The following is a 26,216-nucleotide window of genomic DNA, read 5'->3' on the forward strand; positions in this document are numbered from 1 at the left end:
ATGTCCCCTGTTTTGGCTCAGTGTGTATAAACCTTTGATGGTCTCTTAAGGATTAGAGGTTCTGATGTGTTTCTTTTAAATTAATGAGTAATCTCCATGGAATAGAAATAGAATGTAGAACTTCTACACCACTAAAGAAAATAAAAGACATAAAGAAAGCTTTATCAGCCCAGCAAAAGTAATTAAATGGGGGAATAAAAGAAGAAACAACCAAAAGAGAGCTATGTAAGTCAGCTAACAGGAACAAGACCAAATACCAATAAATCACAATAAATATAAATGGGTTAAATTTCACTACAAAGAGTCAAAAACACTCAGATGGGGTTTGTTTGATTTTTAATGGCAAAATCTATTTGGTGTTTATGAAAAACGTTATTTTTTAATGACAAATAAAGAAGATGAAAATAAAAGAGAGGGTCGTGTTATTAATGTCAAATAAGTACAATTTTAAGGCAAAGAAAAAAGCATTAAGTAAGGCACAGAGGGATATTTTATGTTGTGAAAGGTACAGTCTCCCAGGCAGATTTCAGAGCCTCTTAACCTTGGAGTTCTGCGCCGGGAGGAGGCTGAGGAGGTTGGTTGGTCCTGTTGAACACAGAGCACCGCTGTCATGACCATGTGAGGCCGCATCTTTCTTTCACAGCCCTCAGCATCTGACCCATCTTCAGTTTCTTCACCGTTTGCAGTTTTTGCTACTGTCTTCCTGTAGTCACTTCTCTAGACCAGTGTCTTCCAACTTTGAGCATCTGTGTTTGCTCTCTAGAAACATGCCTGGGATGGACCCTGTGGAATTTGTGAGAATGTGGGGTCTGCTGCCTTAGCTGCCGAGTTCCTCCTGTCCTCTCCCTACGGGGGCTCACCCACCCAGGTATGCTGAGGCCATTCTCCCAGTCCACAGCCTCCTCCCCTTTTTCCCAACTCCTGGCTGTCCTGCTTCTCTGCTGGCCGCCTTATCTTGCTCCATCTCTCACCTCCCTCTTTTCAGACACCCTCAGCAGGCCTCTGGGATCAGCCCGCCTGTTACTTGTTAAGTAGCTGAGTTGCAGGGGCCCAGCTTGCCTCCATGAGAGCCCAAGAAAGGCCTGAAATGCCACTGGCCCCATTTAAGATCTGAGAAGCTATTGCCCAAACCTTTTCCTGGCTTAGTAAATCTCTGGCACTGTGGAAGGTTTGTGCTGCGGCAAGAAAACAAAAGGCAACGGAAACACTGACCTTGACCAAGGCTGCTGTTTGGATTTCTCCAGGCAAAGAATGATCCTTGGAGCATTTCTACTGTGAGAAGATTTGCAGATATGGTAGCTGCTCTCAGGTTCTGCCCTGTACACCTCAGACCCTCCCCCCATAATCCCAGGGTGGCTTGCCCTCAGAAACAGCTTCCCACGTGGCCCTTTATCTTTTTTGTTTACTTGTGTTTATTTTTGTCAATAGAATACATATTTTTAAAATCACATAGAAAAACATAAGACGCTGACCCAACTCCCCACTTCAATTTCTACTCTCCAGAGACAGCCTCTTTTTCTTATCTTTCCGCTGTCTTTTCTGGTATTTTACCTCCTGTTTCTAAATAACGTGCTCATACTGCTAGTTCTTGATTTTTCAGTTTTGTTTATCGTTGTTTAATTTCTTGCTATAATAGGTCAGTATTTACCCTCTTATACCTTCTCATAAACACGCGTATTATTTCTTCTTCCTCTATCCTTCAGTATATCTATACCTCTCTATGTACATAAATCACTATCATTAATTATATTACTGTGACTGTGTATATATTATTCATACCTGAGCCAATTAGCATACTGTGATTCCATTTCCTTTCTTTGGATTCCTGGAGTTGGCCATTGCCTCTCCCCACACCCCCACTCCCAACCTTAGCCCTCTATCTTTTGATCCTGCTTTATGGTGTGTGTGTTTTGTCATTTTTATTTTTATATACTCAAATTTATCAATTTTTTTTCTTTAGTGGCTTCTGTATTTGAGTCTTATAAAGACTATCTCCACTTCACCTACATGCTTTCTTTTAGGACTTTCATGTTTTCATTTTTCATGTTTTCATTTTTTTAAATATAACTTTTATTGGGGAATATTGGGGGACAGTGTGTTTCTCCAGGGCCCATCAGGTCCGAGTAGTTGTCCTTTAATCTAGTGGAGGGCACACCTCAGCTCCAAGTCCAGTTGCCGTTTTCAATCTTTAGTTGCAGGGGGGTACAGCCCACCATCCCATGTGGGAATTGAACCGGCAACCTTGTTGTTGAGAGCTTGCGCTCTAACCACCTGAGCCATCCACCTGTCCTCTGGAAACTCAATGGCAGCTCATTGTCTTCAACCTAGTTGTGGAGGGTACAGCTCACTGGCCCATGTGAGAATTGAATTGGCAGCCCTATTGTTCAGGGCTCGCACTCTAACCAACTGAGCCATCCAGCCGCCCTCATTTTCTTAATAGACTTTTTTTTTTTAAAGATTTTATTGGGCAAGGGGAACAGGACTTTATTGGGGAACAGGGTGTACTTCCAGGCCTTTTTTCCAAGTCAAGTTGTTGTCCTTTCAATCTTAGTTGTGGAGGGGGCGGTTCAGCTCCAGGTCCAGTTGCCGTTGCTAATTGCAGGGGTGCAGCCCACCATCCCTTGCCGGAGTAGAGAAATCTAACTGGCAACCTTGTGGTTGAGAGCCCGTGCTCGAACCAACTGAACCATCCGGGAGGCAGCTCAGCTCAAGGTGCCATGTTCAATCTTAGTTGCAGGGGGCGCTGCCCACCATCCCTTGCGGGACTCGAGGCGTTGAACCGGCAACCCTGTGGTTGAGAGCCCACTGGCCCATGTGGGAATCGAACCGGCAGCCTTCTGAGTTAGGAGCATGGAGCTCTAACTGCCTGAGCCACCCGGCCGGCCCTTAATAGACTTTTTTTAGAACAGTTTTAGATTTACAGAAAAATTGAGAGGATAGTACAGAATTCCCACGTTATGCACTCACCCCACAGTTTTCCCTGTTAGCATGTTACATCAGTATGATACATGTGTTACAAATAATGAACCAATATTGATACATTATTGTTAACTAAAGTCCATAGTTTATTTAGATTTCCTTAGTTTTTGCCTAATGTCGGTTTCCTGTTCCGCAATTCTATCTGGGTTCCAACTAAACTTGGGCAATTTAGTTGTCACGTCTCCTTAGGCTCCTCTTGGCTGTGACCATTTCTCAGTCTTTCCTTGTTTTTGATGACCTTGACAGTTTTGAAGAGTACTGGTCAGATATTTTGTAGAATTTTGGGATTTGTCTGATGTTACTATCAGTATATAAAACTGGGGTTATGGGTTATTAGGAGGAAGGCCACAGACAGAGTGCCATTTGTACCACCTCATGTCAAGGGTACATACTGTCAACATGATTCATAACTGTTGGTGTTGGCTTTGGCCATACCTGACTGAGATAAAGTTTGTCACGTTTCATCACGATCAAGTTACTCTCCCACCTCCTACCCCCCATAATGTACTCTTTGTAAGGAAGTCACTGTAGGTAGCCCACTCCTAAGGAGTGGGGGGGCTATGCTTTCTCTCTTTGAGGGAGAGGTAGCCACATACATTATTTAGAGATTTGTCTTTCCTTCCTCATTTATAAATTTATTCAATCATTTATTTATATGGCTATTTATTTGGGGTTATACTTCAGTACTGCTTTATTCATTTTTTTGCTCAAAGTGTTTCCACTTTGGCCATTGGGAGTTCTTTCACTTGGCTCCTGTGCTATTTTGACAATACCGCCATCGATGTTCTTTTTTTTTTTTTTTTTTTTTGTAGGATTTCATTTCATTTTGTTTTAGTGTTTCTTTACTTTCTGGCACTACAAGATGCTCCAGGCTCATCTTATGTATTCCTTGCCCCAATCCTGGAATCAGGTATATTTCCAAGGAGATCTGATTCCTTAAATTGGAGTCATATTAAAAACCAAGATCTGGATGCTAGATGTGCTTATTGCTACTGGGAAGTCCTTTCTTTTAGATCCTCTCAGCTGACAGAGCACAAAATATATGTTTTCATGTTTTCAGAGTCAGTCTTTGATCCATTTGGAACTCATCCTGGTGTATTCTGAAATACAGATCCTGCTTTACCCTCTTGTGTCAGCATCGTTTATTAAAGAATCTATTTTCTTTCCACTGATTTGAGATGCCACCTTTATAATTTACTAAATTTCCATCTGAAACAGAATCTATTTCTGTTCAGTCCATTGGTGTTTTTGTCTATTCATGTAACAGCTCCACACTGTTTTAAGTATTGACTAATATGTTTTAATATTTAGTAGGAATGGTTTCCCCTTTGTTGTCCTTTTTTGAAAGTTTTCCTGGCTTGAAAAAATAGTTATTTGGAAAAAAATTGTTTAATGCCTAAAAATTTTTGCATCCCCTTTTTGGTGGGGGAAAAATACAACAGAGGCACAACTGATCTGACCACGTAAACACTAAGCTAAGACACTTCTACTGCAGGTTTTTTTTTCTTTCTTTCTCTCTCTCTCTCTCTCTCTTTCTTTCTTTTTAGATTTTATTGGGGAAGGGGAACAGGACTTTATTGGGGAACACTGTGTACTTCCAGGCCTTTTTTCCAAGTCCAGTTGTTGTCTTTTCAATCTTAGTTGTGGAGGGTGCCGTTCAGCTTCAAGTTGTTGTCCTTTCAATCTTAGTTGTGGAGGGCGCAGCTCAGCTCCAGGTCCAGTTGCCATTGCTAGTTGCACGGGGCACAGCCCACCATCCCTTGCGGGAGTCGAACCGGCAACCTTGTGGTTGAGAGGATGCACTTCAACCAACTGAGCCATCCGGGAGCTCAGCTCAAGGTGCTGTGTTCAATCTTAGTTGCAGGGGGTGCAGCCCACCATCCCTTGTGGGAGTTGAACTGGCAACCTTGTGGTTGAGAGCCCACTGGCCCATGTGGGAATCGAACCAGCAGCCTTTGGAGTCAGGAGCACGGAGCTCTAACCGCCTGAGCCACCAGGCCGGCCCTACCGCAGGCTTTTATGTTCATGCAAGAAACAGGGGTGCACTGTGATCCAGGGGCATCACGATGTCCGTGTTGGAATTGGGGGGGCAATAAACATTGACAGGCCAGCACTCCCATCCTCCTAAAGATGGTGTCAAGCAAGATAAGGCATTTCTAACCTTGAGAGGGAATGTTTTCTTGGAAACCTCTATTGTGAGAAGACACTGGAGACATACAACCCATTGTCAAACATCTTTGTTATGGAGCACTATTTTAGTGATCAATTTATATTATTGAGAATCCTTGGGTGCTTTCTGGACACTTGCTGCAGCTTCCAAACACTCCAAGAAAATGAGCATTATGGCTGTTTCGCCAGGGCAGCCTGGGTTCAGAGAGGTCTGCGTCTCTTCTTTCCTCCTGTTTCCCTGAAGCTGTGTGGGAAAGAAGCAGAAAACAACCTACATCCTGTCTCAAAAGCCAGTTGCCTGACAGAGTTAGTAGATACTCCAAATCTAAACAGCTCATTGTTCCCATCAGCTCCTAAAGGCTCAGTCCCCTTTCAGGCTGCAGACATCCACCGCCGCCCCCCTCCCCACGTGCAAGGATGCTGATGTGGCCTTTCAAATTCATTATGGGGGGGCAGGGGTGATGCACACAGTGCCCATAATTTACTGGTACAGGAGAGCTGCCTGGTGCCATGAGCAGAATCCTGCATGCAGGGCTGGCCTGGGGATACTTTATATGTGTCAAGGGAAAAGCTGGGAGCAAGGTCAGGAGCTGCTACCTGGGCCTCCATAAATGGGAGGCAATAGCACAGTCTTCTCAGAGCTCTCTCACTGTAGACGCCCCTGCAACTCACCTTGGGTAGCTGACACCCTGCTCTGTCTCTAAGGATAAGAGAGATCCAACAGGAAAGGAAGCGTCTCTCTGTCTCTCCCAGACTGAGGCAGGAAGGGGTGTCTCCAAACATCCAGATGGTCGCTGACCTCGTGCCCCGCCCCACTCCAACTCTGAGCCCAGCCTGAGACCCGGAGGGACCTTGGTGTCTCCTGGCGAAGTCCTGTTGGATTTTTGTTGTTGTTTTTCAGAATGTCTCTTTCGTCTAGAGCAAGTGGGATATTTGGGGCAGGGTGCTTTCTCCAGCCCTCCTAAAAAGATACAATTTTTTGAGGGGGAGACCCTAGTGGCTTTGTTGAACCTTCCATTTAGGGCTCTGAAATACAGCCTTGGCCCCTGGCAGCTGAGCATTTATTGGTTGTGGCTTTTACCCAGGTTCTCGACTCAGCCTCATTCTTGCCAGCCTGATGGCTTCTTCTCATGTGTGGCCCAGACAGGTCCCAGCACCGCAGCAAAGAGCTGCTGCAGGAGACCTGACCCCACTCGGTGGGTGGGTGGGCGAGCTGAGGCTCTGTAACCAGACCTGGAGGGTGCGGGAGGGCTTCAGACGCTTCAGCAGCTGATGTCTGGAGATCAATTAGAGATAATGGCTTTGGGTGGACTTGAAGAAGCACAGCCAGGATTTTTCCTGGTTATGATTGTGTTTACCTCATTAACGAGCCTGAGGCCTTTTTTTTTTTTTTTTTTTGAGGGTAGAATGGCACAGTGTTGTACTGGCTGCTTTGTTTTTGCTCAGGGAGACTGGGCGTGGACCCTCGGTGGGCTGGTAGCTCCCCCACCGCCACTCACACAGAGGAGACAGAGGCCCATAGCTTCTGCTCACAGCCCACCAGATCGCTGCCCTCCCTGTGACCCTGTGTTTGTATCATTTTCAAAAAATTTCCTCCTTTATTCATTTAAAAATCATTTAAGTTCTTTCTGTGTCCTGGACACTGTTCTGAGCATTGAGGATTCAGCGGTGAATGAGACAGATAAGAAACCTGCTCTTGGGAAGCTCACAGGCTGTAGAGATAATAAACAAGTCAATCAGAAAAAAATACACAAACGTGAGAAGTTTGGGGCAGAGGATTCAAACAGGGTCAGTTGATAGACTATGACTCTGGGTGAGAAGGCCTCTTTGAAGAGGTGGTATCAAGCCCGGACCTGAATGATAAGAAGAGTGGCAGTGCAGGGGAAAGGACTGTCCAGGTGGAGAAAGCAGCGAGTGCAAAGGCCCTGGGGTGGGAACTACAAGGGGTCTAGGAAAGAGGGAGTGAGGGGGAGATGTGCTTGGGATAAGTCTGAGCAGTCAGCAGAAGACAGCTCTCTCAGGCCTGCCAGTTGGATACAGTTTGTTATGTGCAATGTGAAGCCTCTGCCAGAGGAGAGAGAGCAGGCATTTAACTGAGGGTGATGATGGCAAGTGGAGATGAGCACCCAAGAGAGAGGCCAGTGACTGGTTTTAGGTGTGGCCTTGCCTCTGACCAGCCGTCTTAACTTTCATTTCTCCATGCTGTAGCTTCCCTGTTAGCGGAATGGCAGGTTTGGGCCAGATTTCAGTGGTTTTCAAAATTTGCTTTTTGACAGAGGAACTCCTTTCTTCAAGGAAACGCTGCTGGGGAGGAAGTCCAGTGTGTCAAGGGTCAGGAGCAGGCGGGCATGTCACTGGCAAAGCTGGGAAAGGGGCCCAGAGCTCTGCCCGCCTGCCCTTCCCACTTCCAGGCAGCTCCTCTCCACCTTTCTGCAGCGTCCCAATAACAGGGCCTGGGTAGCCCTAAACTCTAGGCTGGGGTAGTGAAGACAGTAGAGAGAGGGCTCTGCCCAGCATGGCCACAAACAGCCTGGCCTCAGGCTCTCTCCCCTGCAGTTTCTCCTCTATAGGGATGAGTAACAGACCCCATGCCTTGCTAGGCCCATGATTGTTTTATGGCTCAGATGTTTGGAATGGCTCCAAGTGCCTAAAGAAAAGATAGGATAGAAACAGAAGATGCTCTTTAACTGGAACACTGCTGTGCCTGGAGAGTACCTGGGCACACCTGTGCAGTAGCCTTGACACCTTTCCCGCCAGCAGAGTCCATAGGTAATAAAAGTAAGTGCTTGTCTTCCCTCAGGCGCCGTGTGCACAAAAGGTACCCAGCCCCCTTCCTTAGTCTCTTTGAGGAGTCAAAACTCTAGAGAAAAGGCCACCTGGGAGTAGGGGTCTTTGCTGTCCAGTCTATCCACAAACAGGCATCAGTCAGGGATGTGAATCAGTCAGGGATGCTTTTGACTAAAAAAGTACAAAAACCTAGCTGACTGTATAGCAAAATATGAAGTTGTTTTACTTCTAAAACAAGAAGAGAGAGGGAGCTGCTGTTGGTGCTAATGTATGCAGTGTTGGGTTGGTCTCTGTGATTTTGATTTTTTTCCTCATGGTTGCAAGTTGGCTGCTAGTGCTCCAACCATCTTCTCCACATTCAAGGTGAGAGGAAGATGGGAAGGGGTGGTGTAATCTTAGTCCAACAAAGCAAAAGCTTTCCCAGAAAGTTGCCAATAGACTTTTGTTGACATCTCATTGGCCAGAACAAGGTCACATGGCCACCCCAGCTCAGCTGCAAGGGAGCTGGGAAAGAAAGAATTACATTTTCCCACCCCCTGTAGTTGAGGAAGGAAAGGGAGAAAATGTTGAGTTCAGGTATTAGGGAAGTTAGTTCACAGCATCTGCTGTGGCCTGGATGCTATCAGCTGAGCTTGACAGTGCTTTTGGGTGTTACAATACCAAGGTTTGGGCAGGGGAAAAGAATAGTAAGGGAAGGAAAGAGAGGGGAAGCCAGAAGGAAGAAGAGAGGAGAGGAAGGCAAGAAGAAGAGCAGGAACAGTTGTTGAAGGCCTTCTGTATGACAGGTCCCTCACAGAGAACATGGGGAAACTGAGGCTCCGTGTCAGAGAACTTAACTAACTTGTCCAAAGCCATAGAGTTAGTGAGAAGAAGAACCCTATTCCCTCTAAAATTAATACTGTTATTTCCCAAGAGAAGGGGAAAGAGAAGAAAAAGGGGGGGGGAGTGCTAGTGAGGGTAGGGACAGGCCAAGGCCCCCAGCCACACACACCAGCAGCATCAGCCTCATGGCGGCAGGCCCAGGTCTGCTTATCCTACCACCACAGTCCCTGCATCTGGGTCAGGCCCCAGGACATAGTTGGGGCTCAATAAATGTTTATTGACTAATGCCTGAATATTACTTATTTTTCACACCATCATCATCATCAGGGATAACGAAGGTTTGGGCAGCTGCTCTGCGCCAGGCACCAGTTCAGCCCGCTGCAGGCATCACTGCATTTAAGCCTCATGGCAGCCTTCAGAAACAAAGCCCTGTTGTTGTTCCCCCATTTTAGAGATGAGAAAAACAAGGCTAGGAGAGGTTAAGTCACCTGCCTGAGGTCACACTGAGGAAAGGCCTGAATGCAAACAAAGCACATCCCCAGTCATGTGCTCCTCTGCTCTGCCCCCTACCCTGGATGCTGACCACCAAACACATGACTCTAGAAAGGTCTGTGCAGTAGCCCTGGCCCCAGAACCCTTGGCCGTTACCCACACATAGCCCACCTGCGGGCTCTGTCATTGTGGGATTTCGGGCTGAAATGGGAGGTGCTGCCTGCCCCTTTCTCTTGGTAGCCAGCTCCTATTTCCCAGTGTGTCGTCCTTGAAGCAGGGTAAGTTAGCATCTTACAGCCTACAGAGGGGCCCTCACCTGTCACCTGGTCACCTGCTGAGCAGCCAGCTAGAGTTTTGGCCCAGGGTCCTTCTGAGGCCCAGTCTCCCTCAGGCGTTGCATGGAGAAGCCTTGGGGTCCCTCCAGAGGCTGAATGCTTTGAGCAGAGCAGCCCCAGCCTACTCCCAGTTCTCAGCCCATGGGAACCTCTGGCTGCACCATGGGTACGAACTCACGCTGATGGCTTCCTACTTCTGCTCTGCTGGAGGTTGGTAAGGCACAGTGCCACGTGGCCCCACTCAGTGGTCCCACCTTAGCAGGGCCCACCACATGGCCCGGAGACCAACACACCCTGGTTCCAACCAGCCCGGCCATAGCTTCTAGTGCTTGACTGTGGGCATGACCCCTGGTCTCTGGGCACCCGTTTCCTCACCATTGGGTGACTGGATGAGTCCTTTAATCTCCTTCAATGAGCCCCTATTCTTCATGTTTAAAATGGCAGTTACTATCAACCTTGTTATTTGGCTGATTAAATAAGGTAACATACTACCACCCACTGCAGATTCCCAGTCTAGAGTGGGTCACAGTAATTGATTACACCAAGTTCTAAGCTGCTCAGCCATTGTAACTGGCCTCGACTTTTTTCCCTTTTCTTCAAACTTTTATTGAAGTATGACACGTATACAGAAAAAAACACGTATTATCAAGTGGACAGCTCAGTAAATTTTTACAACTGAATCCAGTTCTCAGAGCAAGAACATTTTCACCCCAATAAATTTTAATTAAAAAATAAATAAAATAAAATAAAATCTCAAAAAAAAACAACAACCCGGCCGGCCCAGTGGCACAGGCAGTTAGAGCTCCATGCTCCTAACTCCGAAGGCTGCTGGTTCGATTCCCACATGGGCCAGTGGGCTCAAAAAAAAAAAAAAACAAAAAAAAAACAAAAACAAAACAAAACAAAACAAAAAAAAAACAACAACCCAAAACAGAACATTGTCGCACCCTAAAAACCCTTTGTGCTCCTTCCAGTTCACTACCCTCCAGCCAAGGTGACCCCTAGCCTGACCTCTAATAGCATAGATTAGTTTTGCCTGTTCTAGAAGTCGATTTAAAGAGAATCATACAGCATGGGCTCTTCTGCTTACACACATAAGTTTGTGAGAGTCAGTGTGTAGTAGTGTTTGTGCCTTTCTATCGCCGAGGAGTGTTCCACAGTGTAGATGTGCCACAGTTATCCATTCTCCGTTGATGGACACTTGGGGCTACTGTGAATAGTGCTACTATGACCATTCTTGATGTGTTCTTTATGGACCATCGGTACTAATTTTTGTTGTGTGCACACCTAAGAGTGGAAGTGCTGGGTTATAGCCAGCCTTGGCTATTTTGACTGAGCCTTTCCGAATGTGCTAGGAAGGAAGAGAGAAACACGTAGGTGCATGCTCTGTGGCAATTACAAAGTGTGGCCAGCGTGCTTAATTCAGAGCTCTGTCACAGACCTCAGGGCTGTGCTGGGCAGTGGGCAGGACGGGGTCTGGAGTGGTGCAGTGATGAGTCCCTACTATGTGCAGGATGTCGCTGGGAGTGTCATCTGAGAGCCTGTCCCAGCCCCTGAGAGCTCACTTCCTTTTGGGGGAGATGAGGTACAACACAGGAAACGGGAAGTACCACAAGTATATTAAGTGACAGAAGACTAACAGAGACCTGCCACCAGAGCCAGCTGGGTGGTCTGTGAGATTGGCATTCTGAGTTCAGGGGGCCTAGATTTGCCAGGGGTGGAGGGTATCTTTGCCGACTACCGAAAACATCTTTCCACCTACTGGATGCCCATACACCCTTCAATGCCAAACTTAAATGTCACCTCCTCAGTGGATCCCTTCAGGACCCACTATGTTCTTCTCAAATGCTGAGTACTTCCTTCCAAGTGGGCAGATCTGTCTGTATCGTTCATTGCTGTGTCACCCACTTAGGATACCTAGTGTGTGGTAGCAGGTCTATATGTATTTGTGGAAAGAACAAAAGAACAAGTGCCTGAAAGCATGCATGACCAAGGGCATGGAAGGGGTCACACATGGGCGATTGTGGGGGGAGGGCAGAAGATGGTGAGTCTGTCTGAACCAGAGTTCACAGTTTGGAACAGAAGGATATACGGCCAGCAGGGCTATGGAAGGTCTCAAAACCAGAGAGCTATAACTTGATTCTGCCAGCAACGAGGAGCCATTGATGAAGGTTTTGGAGTAGGAGTGTGACATGAACAGAGATTAATCAATAACATTTTAAAGCAACACATTTCTGAAAAGATTGATGAACCTGTAATTTTGACCTTTGTCGTGGTTGTTAGGTAAGTATATTTCAACAAGTCAGGCTCTTTAGTTATATTCATCATGGAAAATTCTCAAAATAGAGAAGGAATGAAGAAACAGTATTGACAGCGTCTCCTAGATTTCAGCAATGGCATCAAATTGACTATGAGGTTGTAGCCACCTGTACAAACATTGGCGAATGTGAATAACAAATGGATAAGCTGAGCTCTGACCCAACCCGCAGATCAAGTATAATATTTTGAATTTAGGCAACTGGGAAGCCCGTGGTACCTCTATCCTCTTCCTGCTGGGCTGCCCTGCCACCTGTCACATTCTTCCTGCCTTCTTTGGTTCAGAGTAGATGTCTCCTCTTCCAGGGACCCTTCTCCTTCCCCAGCTCCTCAGACAGAAACATCTCTCCTTTCTCCGTAACTGTGCTACACGTAGAGCACCTCTTCGCTGTGGCATGGGTTTCATTGTCCTTATTATGCTGGGGGCAGGGACAGTTCATGGTGGTAGAGGTGTGTGCTCGCCCTACCGGATATTAAAATATATCTAGAACTGTAATATTGGGATAGGAATAGACAGATCAATAGAATATACAATTCCAAAAATAATGGGAACTTAGTGTACAAATTAGATGGCATTTCCAATCAGTGGATAAACATGAGGTATTTAAAAGATGGTACTGGGACAACTTGGATAGCCATTGAAAAAAAAAGCAAAAAAAACTAGGTCTTCACCTTACTACTTACATGGAGATAAATTACAGATGGAATAAAGATTTAACTGTAATGAAGCTATAAATGCTCTAGAAGAAAATGTGAGTGAATTTTTTTTATAATCTTAGAGTGGAAAAAAACATTTGTTTTGACCTAAATAAAACCCTAAAGTCCCAGAGGTAAAAAAATTAATGGAATGATATAAAATTTCCATATGGCAAAAACAAATCCCATCATAAACAAAATAAAAAGACAACAAAAGGAAAACATATTTGTAAAATATGTGAGAAAAGATTAATTTCCTTCATTTCCGAAGACTTCTTACAAAAAACAAACAAGCAATAAAATCCCCCACGAAGCAAAATAGAGAAATGGACAAAGAATATGAATGGGTTGTTCTAAAAAATAAGAAATACAAGTGACCAATAAACATATGATACACATAAATACGTATATGCTCACATTCCCAAATGAAGAGGGACAAAAGAAAATAAGAGATGCCATTTTTCACCTTTCAGATTGGCAAAGATAAAAGAGACAGCAAATACTAAGTGCTGACAAGTGTGTAGTGAAATGAAAACTACCAGCTATTGCTGGTGGCTGAGGAAACTGGTACGACATTTGTGGAGAGGGATATGACCATCGCTGTGAAAATTTAGAATCCTGGTGATGATGATAAAAAGTACCATTTACCAAGTACTCCCTCCGGGGAAAATAGCAAGCTGTATTTTATGAACTAATGTCAGAAGTCGTACACCTTCATTTCCACAATCCTCCATTGCTTCCACAGTGCTGTTCATTAAGGCAGGGGACTAGAGTGTGATGCCAGATGAGGATCATTGGGGGTCCTCTTGGAGGCTGGCTACCAGAGTTTCTAATTTCAAAGGGGACGTTTTGGCGTCAAGTATTACATTAAACACACTGTCTTATTATCCACCTTGTAGATGAGGAAACTGAGGCTTAGAGAGGTTTACCACCAAGGTCACTTTTCTAGTGTCAGAGCCAGAATTTGAACCAGTCCCATTTGGCTAACCTGTTTCTAGACTCTTGGCTGGACCTCCTTACTGGTCTCCCTCCCCGCTGCCTCTGTTGCTTTCTTATACTCTCATCTCCTGTCATCTAAAAACATAATTCAGACTGTATTATTTCCTCACTCTTAAAATAAAATCCACACACCTCACATTGGTGTACAAGGCTCTGCATGCTTGGCCCTACATGCCCTGTCATCCTCATCTCCTCTCTCTCCCCATGACCCACTGAGCTCTAGCCATATTGGTCACCTTTCTATTCGTCAAATATGCCAAGCCTCTTCCTACCTGAGGGCCTTTCACCAACTGTTCCCTCTGCCTGGCAGACTGTGCCCCCCACCCGTCTTCAGCCAGCTGTTAACTTGTGCCATTCCAGGGTCAGCGCACATGTTGACTTACTCTTGGGAGGGGCCTTCCCTGACCCATCAGCTCAGGGCCCACACTTGTCTTCATCCTTAACCCCGGTCTCCACTCCACCCCACTACCCCATGCCCTGCCTCTTCACCCAGGATCCGACCGAGATTCAAACTTTGCATTTAGTTATTTCCCTGTAGTCTCATGATTTAGAACAGTCAAATGAATGACAGGGGATCTTTGGAAGAGTTCAGGACAGATCCAGGTTAAGCATTTGGGGGGAGAACACGACTTAGGTGATGCTGTGTCCTCTTGTTGCACCCCTTCAGGAGGTGAGCACATTGTGTCAGGTGGCCCCACTTTGCTGCATTTGATCACTTGGTAGGGGCATGTCTACCAGACCTCTCCATTGTGCAGGTACATGTGCCCTTCTATCATTAATAAGTAATTTGTAGGGATAAATGGGTTTTTTAATGCTTTGAGATGCTTGAACAGCATCTGCTCTGGTCACACTAAGATCCTGTTATTCCTAATAATAACTCGCTGGTTCCCATGGCTAGGTCCCCACATGTGAAGCAGGCTCGTTTCATACAGGAAGCTGCCTGGAGGGGTTGCTGCTTAAGAAGCCCCATTGAGCAAATGCCCCGCCAATTGTTCACTTACAAAAGCACCCACGGTTTGCAGAGCCTGGAAGGGACATGAAGGTAGAACTGCCCCCTTAAGCAGATGGGAGCCGCTTTCTCCTGCCATGATCTCCCACCAGATGGGGACACATCATTGGGGGAATTTGTGGTAAAAAAAACTAGGTTATGCCATTCCTTGTTAGGACCTGTGCTGTGGCCACTTTAAGGATCAAGGGAGTTGTCCAGAGGCACAAAGACACTGAAAGCAACGTACACAAGGTTACTCAAGGAGTGGCAGCTCCTGCAGGAGATTTCTGCAGGCTTCAGCACACATAAAACTTGCCTAATTCCCGGTGCTGCTCAACAGCCAGGTTCTCCAGGGCTCCCAACTGCTTTCTGTGGGTGGAACGGGGCTGGGACTGTTTTATCTCAGGGATGGTAAATGAGTTCACATTTCATGCTTAGAGAAAATCACTGCTCTGCCCTCTTGGGCGGTACTATCTCTTTTATTAGTCAGAAAAGAAGTGGGTTATCTGGGTTCAATTCCACCTTTGAACTTCAGTTGGATTTGGCTTTATATTTCAAGCCCAGATGTCCAGCACCGCTGTGAAATAGTGACTCCGGCCAGGAGAAGTCAAAGGTCTCTAGAAATGTGGTGGGAAGAGATGGGAAATCCTAGACCAGAATTATCTCCTTTCAGCGTGAGAAAGGACAGTTCCCGCGTTGGAAACGTCCACATTTCCCTGGATGAACTGAGGAGTTGTGGCCACTAATTCTAAAAATCATTATTAGGCAACAACATGTGTGGACTTTCAGATAATGAAACCTCCAAACTGTCCCCCACCCCAGAGGATGCAAAGTAAAGATCTCACAGGGAAAACTGGGAAGAGTAAATTGGTTTGAAAACACATTTGATTTCAGGGACAAAAGGTGCTAATGAATAACATGCTTAGAGCCTCTTGTAAAAAGAAAGTGTGAGTTGTATATTGACAGTAAAATCTTCAGCATGTGCGGAAGAAGTCTGTGTGTCATTAATTTGATGTGTTGTCATCTTTGCATTTTTCTAATGGGTGAATATACTTCGCTCTGAATCTGTGGTGTTGTACTTCCAACTCGCTCCTGTAGAGGGAGCCTTGTTTATCTCGGGTTGCTCACAATGCAAAGCTTTCAGTGGAAGAAAGAAAAAGGCTTTTTACAGAAAAAAAGTTGGAGGGTTAAAGGCAGTCTGTTTCAAAATTGCTAACAATCGCGGTGGCTGTCTCATTTTCTCTTCTTTGCTGGTTCCACTGTGAATGAGTTGTAAAATCAGTAGAAATTGCCTTGCCTCTTCGGATACGACCAGAGGAAACTGGAGGTGGAATCGTTGTTGGGTTTTGTTTTGGTTTTTTTGGCCATTTCCTCATGAGAGGAGCTCCCCCATTCCTGTCAAAGCACAAGCTTTTTCTGAAGGCTGATCTGTTAGAACAGAGGGTGTGAGTTTGGGGAGGGCGGCATCTGCCCCGACCCATCTTATCCGTCGGGCTCTAATTCTGCTGTTTGGGGACGAGCGTGTCGTTTCAGGCTGAATCTGAGGTTGCCGGTAGGTCCAGGGGCCACACCCTCACCCCGCGACGCCCCAGGCCGCCTTCTCCAGCACCCCAGGAGGACGAGGTCTGTCTGCGCCAAGAACGGCGTCTCTGATCCGAGTGGGTCTTATCCCTCCGGCGATGCTGTCTCCGCAGACAGCGTGCGCCCAGGTCTGGCTGGGATAGAGCTGTATTGATATTATCCTATTACTTTACAACTGTAGCTCGCGCGCCTTAAGGAGCCCGCACGGCGTCGTCCAGAGGGGCACAATGACCCGCCGGAGGGAGCCGGGAACGAGCGGGCGGCAGGCGCTCCGTATAGCTGAAATGTTTGGGTCGGCCAGGTGAGCCCAGCCTGCACTGTTAGGCGCCCGCCTGGGGGAAGGAGGGGTACGGAGGTGGGTGTAAACTAAGTGGTGGGAAAGAGACAAAGGAAGAGTGAAGAGGCGAGGTGGTGCGGAATAGGAGGGGGAGGGGAGAGGAGGGGGCAGCTGGTGGGCAGCGCGAGGAGCCCGAGCTTGAACTTGATCAAGAAAAGGGGGGGCCCTGAGGTTGTGGTAGGGGGCTAGCAGAAAGCCGGCCACGTGCCTGGCTTTTCCAGACCCGAGTCTCGCTCCCCGACCGCGCGGGGGGGGGGGCCAGCAGCCCCGCCCAGCGAGGACCGTGTCCCCGGGGAACCTGGAGACGCGCGGGGGTCGAGGGCCTTCCGAAGGCTCCGGGGCGCCGAGAGTTCCTAAAGGTGCCTGAGTCACTTTCTTTGGGCCAAGTCTCTCCTCTCCTACCTAAACGCGGAGAGCCGGTTGTGTGCCCTCCAGCCCCCACCTCCACTCCCGTACCCGAAGGCTGAGGCCTCCGGGAGCGAGGGGCGGGCACAGACCCCACTGCCTTCTTTCCCGGGCTCAGCCCCCGGCTGGGATCTTCCTTGAAGCGCTTCCCCCTTAAGAGCACTCTCCCCCCGAAGCGCAAGGCGGCGCGTCCAGTGCGCCCTCATCCCTCCCCCCTACCTGGCCCAGCACCCCCTCCTTCCTCCTCCTTTTCCCCCCGCCAGCCTCTCCCTCCTTTCTCCTCTCTCAGGGTGCCTCCTTTTCCTCTCTTCCCCCTCCCCCCGTGCCCACTCCTCCCTCTCGTCCGCCCCTCCACCTCCTCCTCCTGCTGCTCCTCCTACTCCCCCCAGCGTGCGCTCTCCCAGCGCTCCCCTCCCCCGGCTCCCGCCCCGTGCCCGGTCCCGCCCCCCTCCCCCGCCTCCCCGTGCCCGGTGTCCCCCCTCCCCCTTCTGCCCTCCCGGCCGCGGCGCCGCCGCTACCGCCGCCACTCGCCTCGGCCCTCCTCCTGGCCACCCCCGCCCCCGAGCCGGGCAGTGACGCGCCGCGGCGGTGCCAGCCCCTCTCCCCCGGCGGCCGCGGCGGCGGCAGCAGCGACAGCAGCTGGAGCGGTGGGGCTGTCACAACCGCTCATCCCGTTCACTCGCTTAGCCCGATCGCCAGTCCCCGCCTCGCCTCCTGCCCAGGTACGGAGTCCAGCCCGGATCCCCGAGATCCGGCCGTTTCCGGGCCCCGGGCCGCTGCCCCTCTTCTCCCGCCGCTGCCGCTGGCCGTTGAGCTGCGGTTAGAGGGGCGGGGGACTGGGGTGTTCCGGGGAGGGGGACGCGGGGGAGCTTCCTGCGCCAGGGTTGGGAAGGGGGACGCAGGGAAGCGGCTGCGCCCTGGGCGGAGTGGGTTGGGGCGGGGGGGGGAGCGGGTGAGTGTTACCGAATGGGGGGGTGTGAAGGCTGTACTCTGGGGGCCTCGAGGTGCCCAAGAGGTGTGCCTAGCTCGAAGTGCCGGGGCCGCCGGGCGCACCCCACTCCCGGGCCGCGCGCGCCGCTGGTCCTCGGGGGCGGTGATTGTGTGCGCCGCGCCGCGGTATTGTGCCGCGGCCACACCGTTTGCAGCGAGCTGGGCACCGTGTCCCGGGGAGGAAGACGTTCTCAGGCGCCCGAGTGGGGGCCGGGCTCGCGTTGCCGCCACCGCGGCCGCCGCGAGAAGGGAAGTGGAATGTATTTGGGGATGTGAGGACGGGAAGCGTTGAGTGGCAGGGAGGGGCTCCAGCCTGGGCGCGGGGAGTTGAGACGAGGTTTGCAGAGTTGAGCCCACTTCGGCAGGCCCCTGTCCCTGCTCGGCGCGAGTAGACCCGGTGCCCCTCTCAGGTGTACCGTGGGAGCGGAAGCCGGGAGCGTCGGCGGCCCTTGGGGGAAGGGGCAATTCCTTAAAGAAGGGGACACAGGGGCCGGGGTAGGCTGTCCGGAGGGAGGGCGCACTCCTGGGTTAAGTTGGATTTACGCCGCCTCTCGCGGCTCTCCACCTAGTCCTCCAGGGCCCCACACTTTGTCCGGGAGGCGGGGTGGTGAGTGCCATCCGCATTTTTATTCCAGCAACTCGGGTTCAGAAATGAGCCCCTCTACTCCCACCTGGAGCTGTGTATGCCTGAGTCCGGTTGCCTCTACCGGGCGGCGCTTCCTAGGAGAAGTTCTCATTAAGCCTTGCTAATTAGCATTATTCCTGGAGAAAGGTTAAGGTTAGACCGTCCTTTTCCTTCTCGGGAGGCCCACCCCCCTCCTCCCCATTCCTTTCTCCCTCCCCCCTCCCCAAGAGCACAAAAGCACAAAAAGAAAGTGTGAAGAGGCGCGGATCAATGGAGAAGCCACAAACCCATTAATTCAAATGGAACCTTCCCCCCCCCTCTAAAACATTGATTTTTCTTTCTGTCTGCTCTGAGGGGAGATTAATAACCTCCTGATTTCACCTGAAATGGTGTTTGGACTCTGTGATTTCCTCCTCTTTCTGAGAAGGATCCTGGCTTGAAATAGATTCTCCCTTGAGATAAAGCCCTACTTATCCCAGAATCAGCTGGAAACCCCAGCCTGGGTCCCCTCCACCCCCACCAGGTGGGGCTTGTGATGGGGAGAGGTGTGGAGGGGGCTCTCACTACTCGGGGAGAGCCATCTGTGTGATGGGAGCAGGGGCCCCATGTTCCCTCCTGTTTCTGGGCTGTGGGTTGCTGTGGGGGAAAGGCCTGTTTATGGCCCAGGCCTGATGGTAGTTTAATCCCCCAGGTAGTAAATTACCCCTTCATTGGAAAACCATTAGGGCCTAAGTGTGTCCTTGAATAATATCAAGCTCCTGTCTAATCCCAGCTCAAGCTGGGCTTGTTTTACAGAGCAGGGTTTTAAGACAGCATCTCCTCCCACACCCACTGCACCAAGGCTGGGTGATAGCCCCATTCAGCACCTTCATGCTGAAGCTGGGAGCAGAGCACCCCAGGACCTTTCTGTCAGCTGAGAAGACTGACTGACTTTGGGGAACTTATCTGGCCTGGGTCACCCTGGGGCCATATGGAGCTGGACTGCCCCTGTGTTGCTCAAGAACTTTTTTGTCTTGTCTGGGTCCTCTTCTTGGAAGGAAACTCCTGCAGGGCATTAGGTCAGAGTGGTTCCTCTCTAGCCCTCCTTTTGGCTGGGAGGACCCTGTCTGCTGAAGCCCATCTCTCTAGCCTCCTTTTCAAGAGACCCCTGTTAATGGCAGGGCCTGTGGGGTATCAATGTGGCCCTCTTGGTGAGGAGTGCTGGGAAAACAGCCAGTTGCCTTTGCTTAGGAAACAAAAGCCCATTTTGCACTCCATACACTAGTAAGAAGGTGTTGAAAATACTCCCAGCATCCAGGCGTCCATGACAGCAAGGACAACAGGGCATCCTCATGTTCATGTGTATGTGAATGTTTCTGACAGACCCAGTGTGTGTGTGAGAGAGAGAGATTACCTAAAATGTGGTAGGTGATTGGCTATGTGTCAGCCCTCCCCACTTCACATTTCCCAGAAGAGCTTGTGCTTGTATGACTGACTAGTAAGCAGAGGAGGTATGTTAGCAGGAAGGAGTGGAATTGTGCAGGGTGTGTCCCTGGGAGGTGGCCTCCTCCCCTGGTGGCCAGATGGGCTTGGGGTGCAGCATGAAGCAGCAGCCTGGGGACCCCACAACTCCCAGGAGCCGTGTCTCAGACCACCCTAAGATTTCATTTGTAAAGTCCCTTCACAACAGGGATTTGAACCCTGCTTGCTTTAGATCTTGGGGGGATTTCGTCTTCTGTTAATAAGCCATCTGATGAACTGAAGTGGTTAAGTTGGGGTCACATGCGGTTCAGTACCTTCTTGGCATGCTCAGAAGGCTGTGTGTATAATGCTCGCTGACATGGAGACAAGGGGAGGAATTGCCTCGTACTGAAGAATTTCCAGGGCCTGGAAGGGCTTGCAGGTGTTCCAGAAGGAGGTGCTTCCTTTCTGCATCTTGGTGCCTGCCTACTTGAGGTAGAGCTGGTGCTGGGGCAACTTTCTAGCCTGGTGATCTTTCTAGCAGGGCTTCAGCCTCTCATCAAATAGATGCACAAGGGCTGGACAGAGAGGGGTCTGTTTCCTGCCGATCCCAGAATACACCCCCCCAGACCCCAACCCCCGCACATCCCTCCCCCCCCCCCAAACACATACCCAAGGCTCCTGGTCAGGGCTTATGGCTTACAATTGCACTAAATTCTCAGCAAATCCTCCCCCTTTTCTTCCTCAAAGCAAGTGGTAGAGATAGAGTTACAGCTCTGGGGAAAGGCCTGGAAAATGTTGTGTGAGGCACGCCCCAGGTTCCCTGTCCTGGAGGATGCAAATGGCTCGACTTCAGAGGCACCAGGAACCCAGTTCCCGAGAAATTGACCCCAGTTGTAAAATAATCAGGTTACTGATAGCACCTGCCCGTAGTTACACACCATGGATACAGGTGTGTTTCCACTGTTTCCCCTCTGGTCTCCCAGTTTTTCCTCCTCCTGGGCTGGGCAGTGTTTGGTGTTTGCCTGCAGAGTAGGAAGGGCCTCAGAACCTGAGTGGAGAGAAACTGAACCTGCCCATGAATTTTGGACTGCAGATAAGAACAGGGAGGGTGTAGGCTCCTCTCTTTCTGCCCAGGTTGGGGTGTGTCCCAGGGGCTGGTTGGGTGCTACCCGCCTGCCCCCTCCCACTCTTGAGTTCCCTTTTCAGAAGAGCAGTTGGCTCAATCTACCATGTTTCCCCGAAAATAAGACCTCGCCGGACCATCAGCTCTAAGGCGTCCTTTGGAGCAAAAATTAATATAAGACCTGATTTTATGTAAGACCTGATTTTAAAATAAGACCAGGTCTTATATTAATTTTTGCTCCAAAAGACGCCTTAGAGCTGATGGTCCGGCGAGGTCTTATTTTCGGGGAAACTCGGTATCACCTGTGAACCACAATGGCCCAGGCCCTTTGGTGCCGAATAAATGATAGACTTTACCGTCACGTGGGCTGCAGGCTTCAAGGTATCCGAGGGCAGAGGTAAGAGGAGCCAGGGCCAGTCCTGTGGGATCTGGAGGGAGGGGGCCCAGAAGTAATGGATTGTACACACTTTTATTTTCTGATGAAAGTTTCATTGAAGTTTGTTTACAGAAATAAATTAGTAGGCTAAATTCCCTTGAGAGTCCAGGAGGGAAAAGCAAGAAGTGTCTGACGTATGCCTTATGACCTCTGTGTGAGTAGGGGGAGGATCCTAGGCGGAAGCTTAGGCCCGAGGCCCTGCCACTTGCAGACCAGCACTGGCTGCCTCCTGCAGGTCTGTCCGGACTGGGGTGTCTGTCCCCCTCTGCGCAGTTGTTGATGGGCTCTGAGCTGTGTGTGCTGGTAATTGCCTGTGTCATTAGCCCGGTCCTGGAGCCTTGCCTTGGTGAGAGTGGGTGCAGTTACAGCCTGCCCGCTGCCGCTGCGGGCTCCACTGTAGCAGGTGAGGTGCAAAGGGTTCTTAAGAAGGCTCACTCCCATATCAACCCGAGAAGTGAAGGTGTGGAAACTAAGTTTGATTAGAAATCTGTGTTTTTTTCCAGTTAGGTTTAATGGACTTGACGGCTCACTTAAAAAAAACTGCTGGAGCAATAGTGTCAAAATCTTAGAATCACTCCTCACAAAACAGGGACTCGTGGCAAAACCCTGGGGGCCATGGGGAAACTCGCTGGGGAGAGGGAAAGCGTCAGTAGATAACTGGGGAGGGGGTTCGACAGCCCCTTTTCTCTCCACTAGTAGTGGGTCAGGATTTTCTCTGGTCTCTTTCTCTAAATAACAAGGTCCTGGAGGAAAGGAACCCTGCCTTAGTCATCTATGTCCCTAGTGCAATGCCAGCACATAGTATGTGCTCAATAAATGTGTATCGACACATTGAAGCGAGCTTGTGAGCATGTGGGGGTGTGGGGGTGTGGGTGTAAATAGCTTCATCTCCCATGAGTTCCCTTTGGGTCTCATATTGAGGCACTTTGTTGTTAAGGACGCTGGTTTTTTTGATTGAAGGGAGGAAGTATGGTGAGGCAGCCTCTTGGTGTGGTGGCACTCTGGGCTCTAGACAGACTGCCTGGGTTCGGATCCCAGCTCTGCCACTCGCTAAGGTGCCTGCAGGCAGCTGGGCAGGAATCAGATCTGGAGATAGGTCTGACATGGGTGCCTGCTTTGTGGAGGGGTGGGTGGGGGCTGTTGCAAGGAAATCTCATAAGACCCTTGCCCTAAAGCCCCTTGTGTGTGGGCACTGGTGCTCTTCATTATCAGGTGATTGTAATGTCAGTGTAAAATCTAGCCCTCTTACCAATTGGACCTGTCAGAGCAGGGAGGGGTGGCGGGGGGTCATTTTGATGGACAGTTAAGTGATCTGAGCCAAAGAAACTCGAGGCTTTACGTGGGATGGCTGGAAGCTATCGGAGAGAGACTTTGCTAGGCAGCTCTCTGCTGCTGGCCTGCCTGCCAGCCAGTGTCCAGGTTTCATATGGTCTCCATAATGGGACTGAGTCCTTAATTGTCAAACTAATGCCACGTCGCCATTAAACACCAGTGTCATGCCAGCCAAGTCAGTGAGTCTCCCTGGCCTTGTTGGGGGTCCAGGGAACATACAGCCTGGTCCCCACTCTTGGAAGGACTTAAGGTTTTCTGGGAAAAGACAGGGCAGAGACCCATAGTGTGTTGACATGCTACAACAGAGGGTTGTGTGCCTGAAAACTGCCAGGGTTAATGGTACAGGCAGATTGTGTGAGAGGAACGGTGGAGACTGAGCTGGGGTTGGTGGAGAAGGGGGAATGTGTATTTGGGATTTGGGTCATGGAGCAGCGCAGTAGTCTGGGCATTCCAGGTGAGGGGGAAAGATGAGCAGGGTGTGCGTGGGCCCTTAGGACTGTACACATCTGGCTCTGCACTTGTTAGCTCATGACCTTGGGCGAGTGCCTTAACCCATTGGAGCCTCAGTTTCCTCATCTGTAGAGTGGGGCTGATAACTGTAGCTACCTTGTGGGCTTGTGGTGAGGGTGAGATGAGATGACCCAAGGCCGCACTTGGTGTCTGATAAACTTTGGCTTCTGTTATTGTTTTAAACTTGGCCTGCTAAGGCTATAGTGTAGGAGTCTTTAGGGCCGTACCTAGCAGCTCTGACTTTTTCCTGCTTCTCAGTGAGAGCCCTGTGTGTTTAGTGGAACAATTCACGAGCTTTCTCTGAGCCAGAGACATCCGTGCCCCAGATTATGTGCACCTTGGGAGGAGACATTCCTGGTGGCTCCATGTCCCTTATCACCCACCCCAACCGCAGCTGCCCGGTTGCTCAAACCCACCGGCATGTGCTGGTGCCCGGCACGCGCCCCATGGGGACCCCCACACAGCCACCTTCCTCACTTCCTGCGGGCTTCTGCCCCGTGTCCCCTGACCAGTGAGGGCCTCCTTAGCCACCTGGGCAAACAGTCCTTGAGGTCCCTCTCCCCTCTTACTACGCTTTGTTTTGCTTTGTGTCCGTCATCACCACCGACATTATGCGTTTTTCTTGCTGATTGTCCATCTTCCCCACTGGGCAGTGGGCACTAAGGCCAGGGTTCTGCCATGTCCACACCTGAGCTTTCCAGCACCTGGAAAGGTGCTTGGCTCATAGTAGATATTCAGTAAATACTTGTTGAATGAATGGATTGAGTATTTTCAGTAGGTGGTGCCTCCACCTGTTAATAGAATGCTCGGTCTTTGCAGTCGTGAGTGTTTCAACAATACCCAAGAGCCAGGAAAAGGCCTTCCTACTTCAGCCATGATCCGGGTTATACCCTAACCAGTGGCCCTTGAGCAGCCAGGAAGGAGGCAGGGGCCTAAGCAAGGGTGCCCTGGTCCTGGCTTCTGGAGCCGACATGGCCTCTGCTCCTCCAAGGGTCCTTCTCCCCCACCTGCCAGCCTCCCTTCTCACTGGGGGTCTATGCAGTTTGCATAGGGGAGATTTTTGTTGTCCCTTTGGACCTTTTGTGCAGAGAGCCTTTTGAATGTGTGTCCCTCTGGGTGTGAGAACACCGAGTGAAGGTGAGTGAGCGTGTTTTCACCCAAGGAGGAGTGTGGGTGGCTGTGCTTGTGTAAGGAGCAGGGTGACCTGTGGGAGGGAGGCAGAGTGAGTGCGTGTGTGCGTGTGTGGGGAGAGGGCATGAAGACACGTGGTCTCCGTCCCCTGGGGCTCTGAGTGTGCCTTGTGGGGACCCTTGAGCTGGGCAAAGCTGGCATCCTGGCCCAGCTCAAGTCCTCCGGATTCTGCCGCAGAGGGTACACACTTGTGCTGCACAGAAGCTGTAAATTCCAGGAAACTCCTTGCCAGCCCTGCATGGTGGGGGAGGGAGTGGAGGCTAAGCCATGGCTGGTTCCCCAGCACTTGGAGAGCAGATGTGTCTGCCTCAGGGACAGCAGCAGAATAAAGTTCAAACTGAAGTGTGTTTGCTCACTATAAAATAGACGTCTGTAAGGGGGCCCTGGAGTGGGGGCTTGGTGGTGGGGGTGCTCTGCCAGAGGTCCTTACTGGGGGCCCACAGAGGCCATTGTTTCTTGCTGGAGGGGACAGGGGAGGGGGCAAAGTCAGAGATCCAGCGTGTGGGAGCTGCTGGGTCATCTTTCTTGCGTTTTACAGCCAGCTCCCAAACAGTTGCTTGCTGCTCCTGAAAGAGGCTGGGCCAGAAGGAGGTGGGGTCCCTTCCCGCTGGAGGGCTGGAAGAAGGGGCCCCGCCCCGGGGGTTCCCGGATGACTGGCCAAGGGCTCGCTGACTGAAGCCAGCATGGGGAGAGGAGGCAGGCGTGGTCCTCTCCAGCAGGCCCTCCGTCTGTTTGGAAGGCCCTGGTGGCCCCCCAGGCCCTTGAACCGAACCCCCTTTGCGGTCTGATCTTAACCCTCTTCTGCCCCACCCCCTTCCTTCTCTACACTTCTGGGGCTGGCCTTTTCAGCTCTGGAAGCTGCCCAAGAGCATATCTTTGAAGCACAGCAAAGGTTAGGAAGGAGGAAGACAGAAATGTCCTCTGGGCTGGGGGAGTGGGAGAAAGGAATTCCATGCATGCTCCACGGGAGTCAGGGCCGCAGGCCTGGTGGGGTGATCGGCTTGGCCCCAGAGGTGCTGGGCATGTCCTGCTCCCCACTCTGGCCTCCTGGCCCTGTGTGCAGTGAGCCCTCTTCCCTGGGCTGTGGGCAGGGAGCGGGGAGCTGTGGCCCTTGTTTACAGCGCTTGTTTCAACCTTGGCTCACAAGGGTAAGAGCCAGGCCCTGCCATCCGCCCCTGCAGGATGTGAGACCTCGTAATTGTCTTCAATTACAGAGCGCCGGCCCTCAGCCCTGGCTTCCGACAGGAACCAGAGCCTGAGCCACTTCCACAGGGGGCAAGGGAGCAACCCAGCCCCCTCTGCAAGGTTCGGGGGCTCCCTGTGGCCTTTGGGGCACTTCCAAATGCCTACGGGCCCTGGGGTTCACTCACAAGGCTGCCTGGGGGCTGCCAAGAGCCTCTCCCTGTTGAAAGCCCACCTTCTTTGTCCCTGATCAGGATGAAACTTCTGTGAGCAGTGAAGATTTTGATATGAACGACTCCACATGGATGTCAGCTGACCCACACCTGGCCTCCAGCCTGAGTCCCAGCCAGGACGAGAGGATGCGGAGCCCGCAGAATCTCCACAGCCAAGAGGATGGTGAGTATCCTTGGGTGGCTGGTGGGGGAGGGGCTGCGCCAGACACCAGGGGCCTAGGAATCCAAGGTGGGGGAATCTGGGC

At 50.4% G+C, this 26,216-nt stretch overlaps 1 protein-coding gene across 5 annotated transcripts in view; it reads left to right on the top strand.

Annotated features, from left to right (window-relative positions):
- NOL4L (nucleolar protein 4 like) overlaps positions 1-26,216 on the top strand; it is a 125,550-nt gene that overhangs the window by 72,278 nt on the left and 27,056 nt on the right. For 4 of the 5 annotated variants that reach the window (XM_081034179.1, XM_081034178.1, XM_081034181.1 and 1 more), the window contains exon 5: positions 25,993-26,134. In XM_081034179.1, the coding sequence (XP_080890305.1) occupies positions 25,993-26,134 (142 nt within the window). Of the gene's footprint in view, positions 1-17,508; positions 17,629-25,992; positions 26,135-26,216 lie in introns of those variants that run through there. The other variant, XM_081034180.1, reaches the window with a different exon arrangement.

The sequence above is a fragment of the Rhinolophus hipposideros genome, assembly GCF_964194185.1.
Source record: "Rhinolophus hipposideros genome assembly, chromosome: 22".
NCBI lineage: Eukaryota > Metazoa > Chordata > Mammalia > Chiroptera > Rhinolophidae > Rhinolophus > Rhinolophus hipposideros.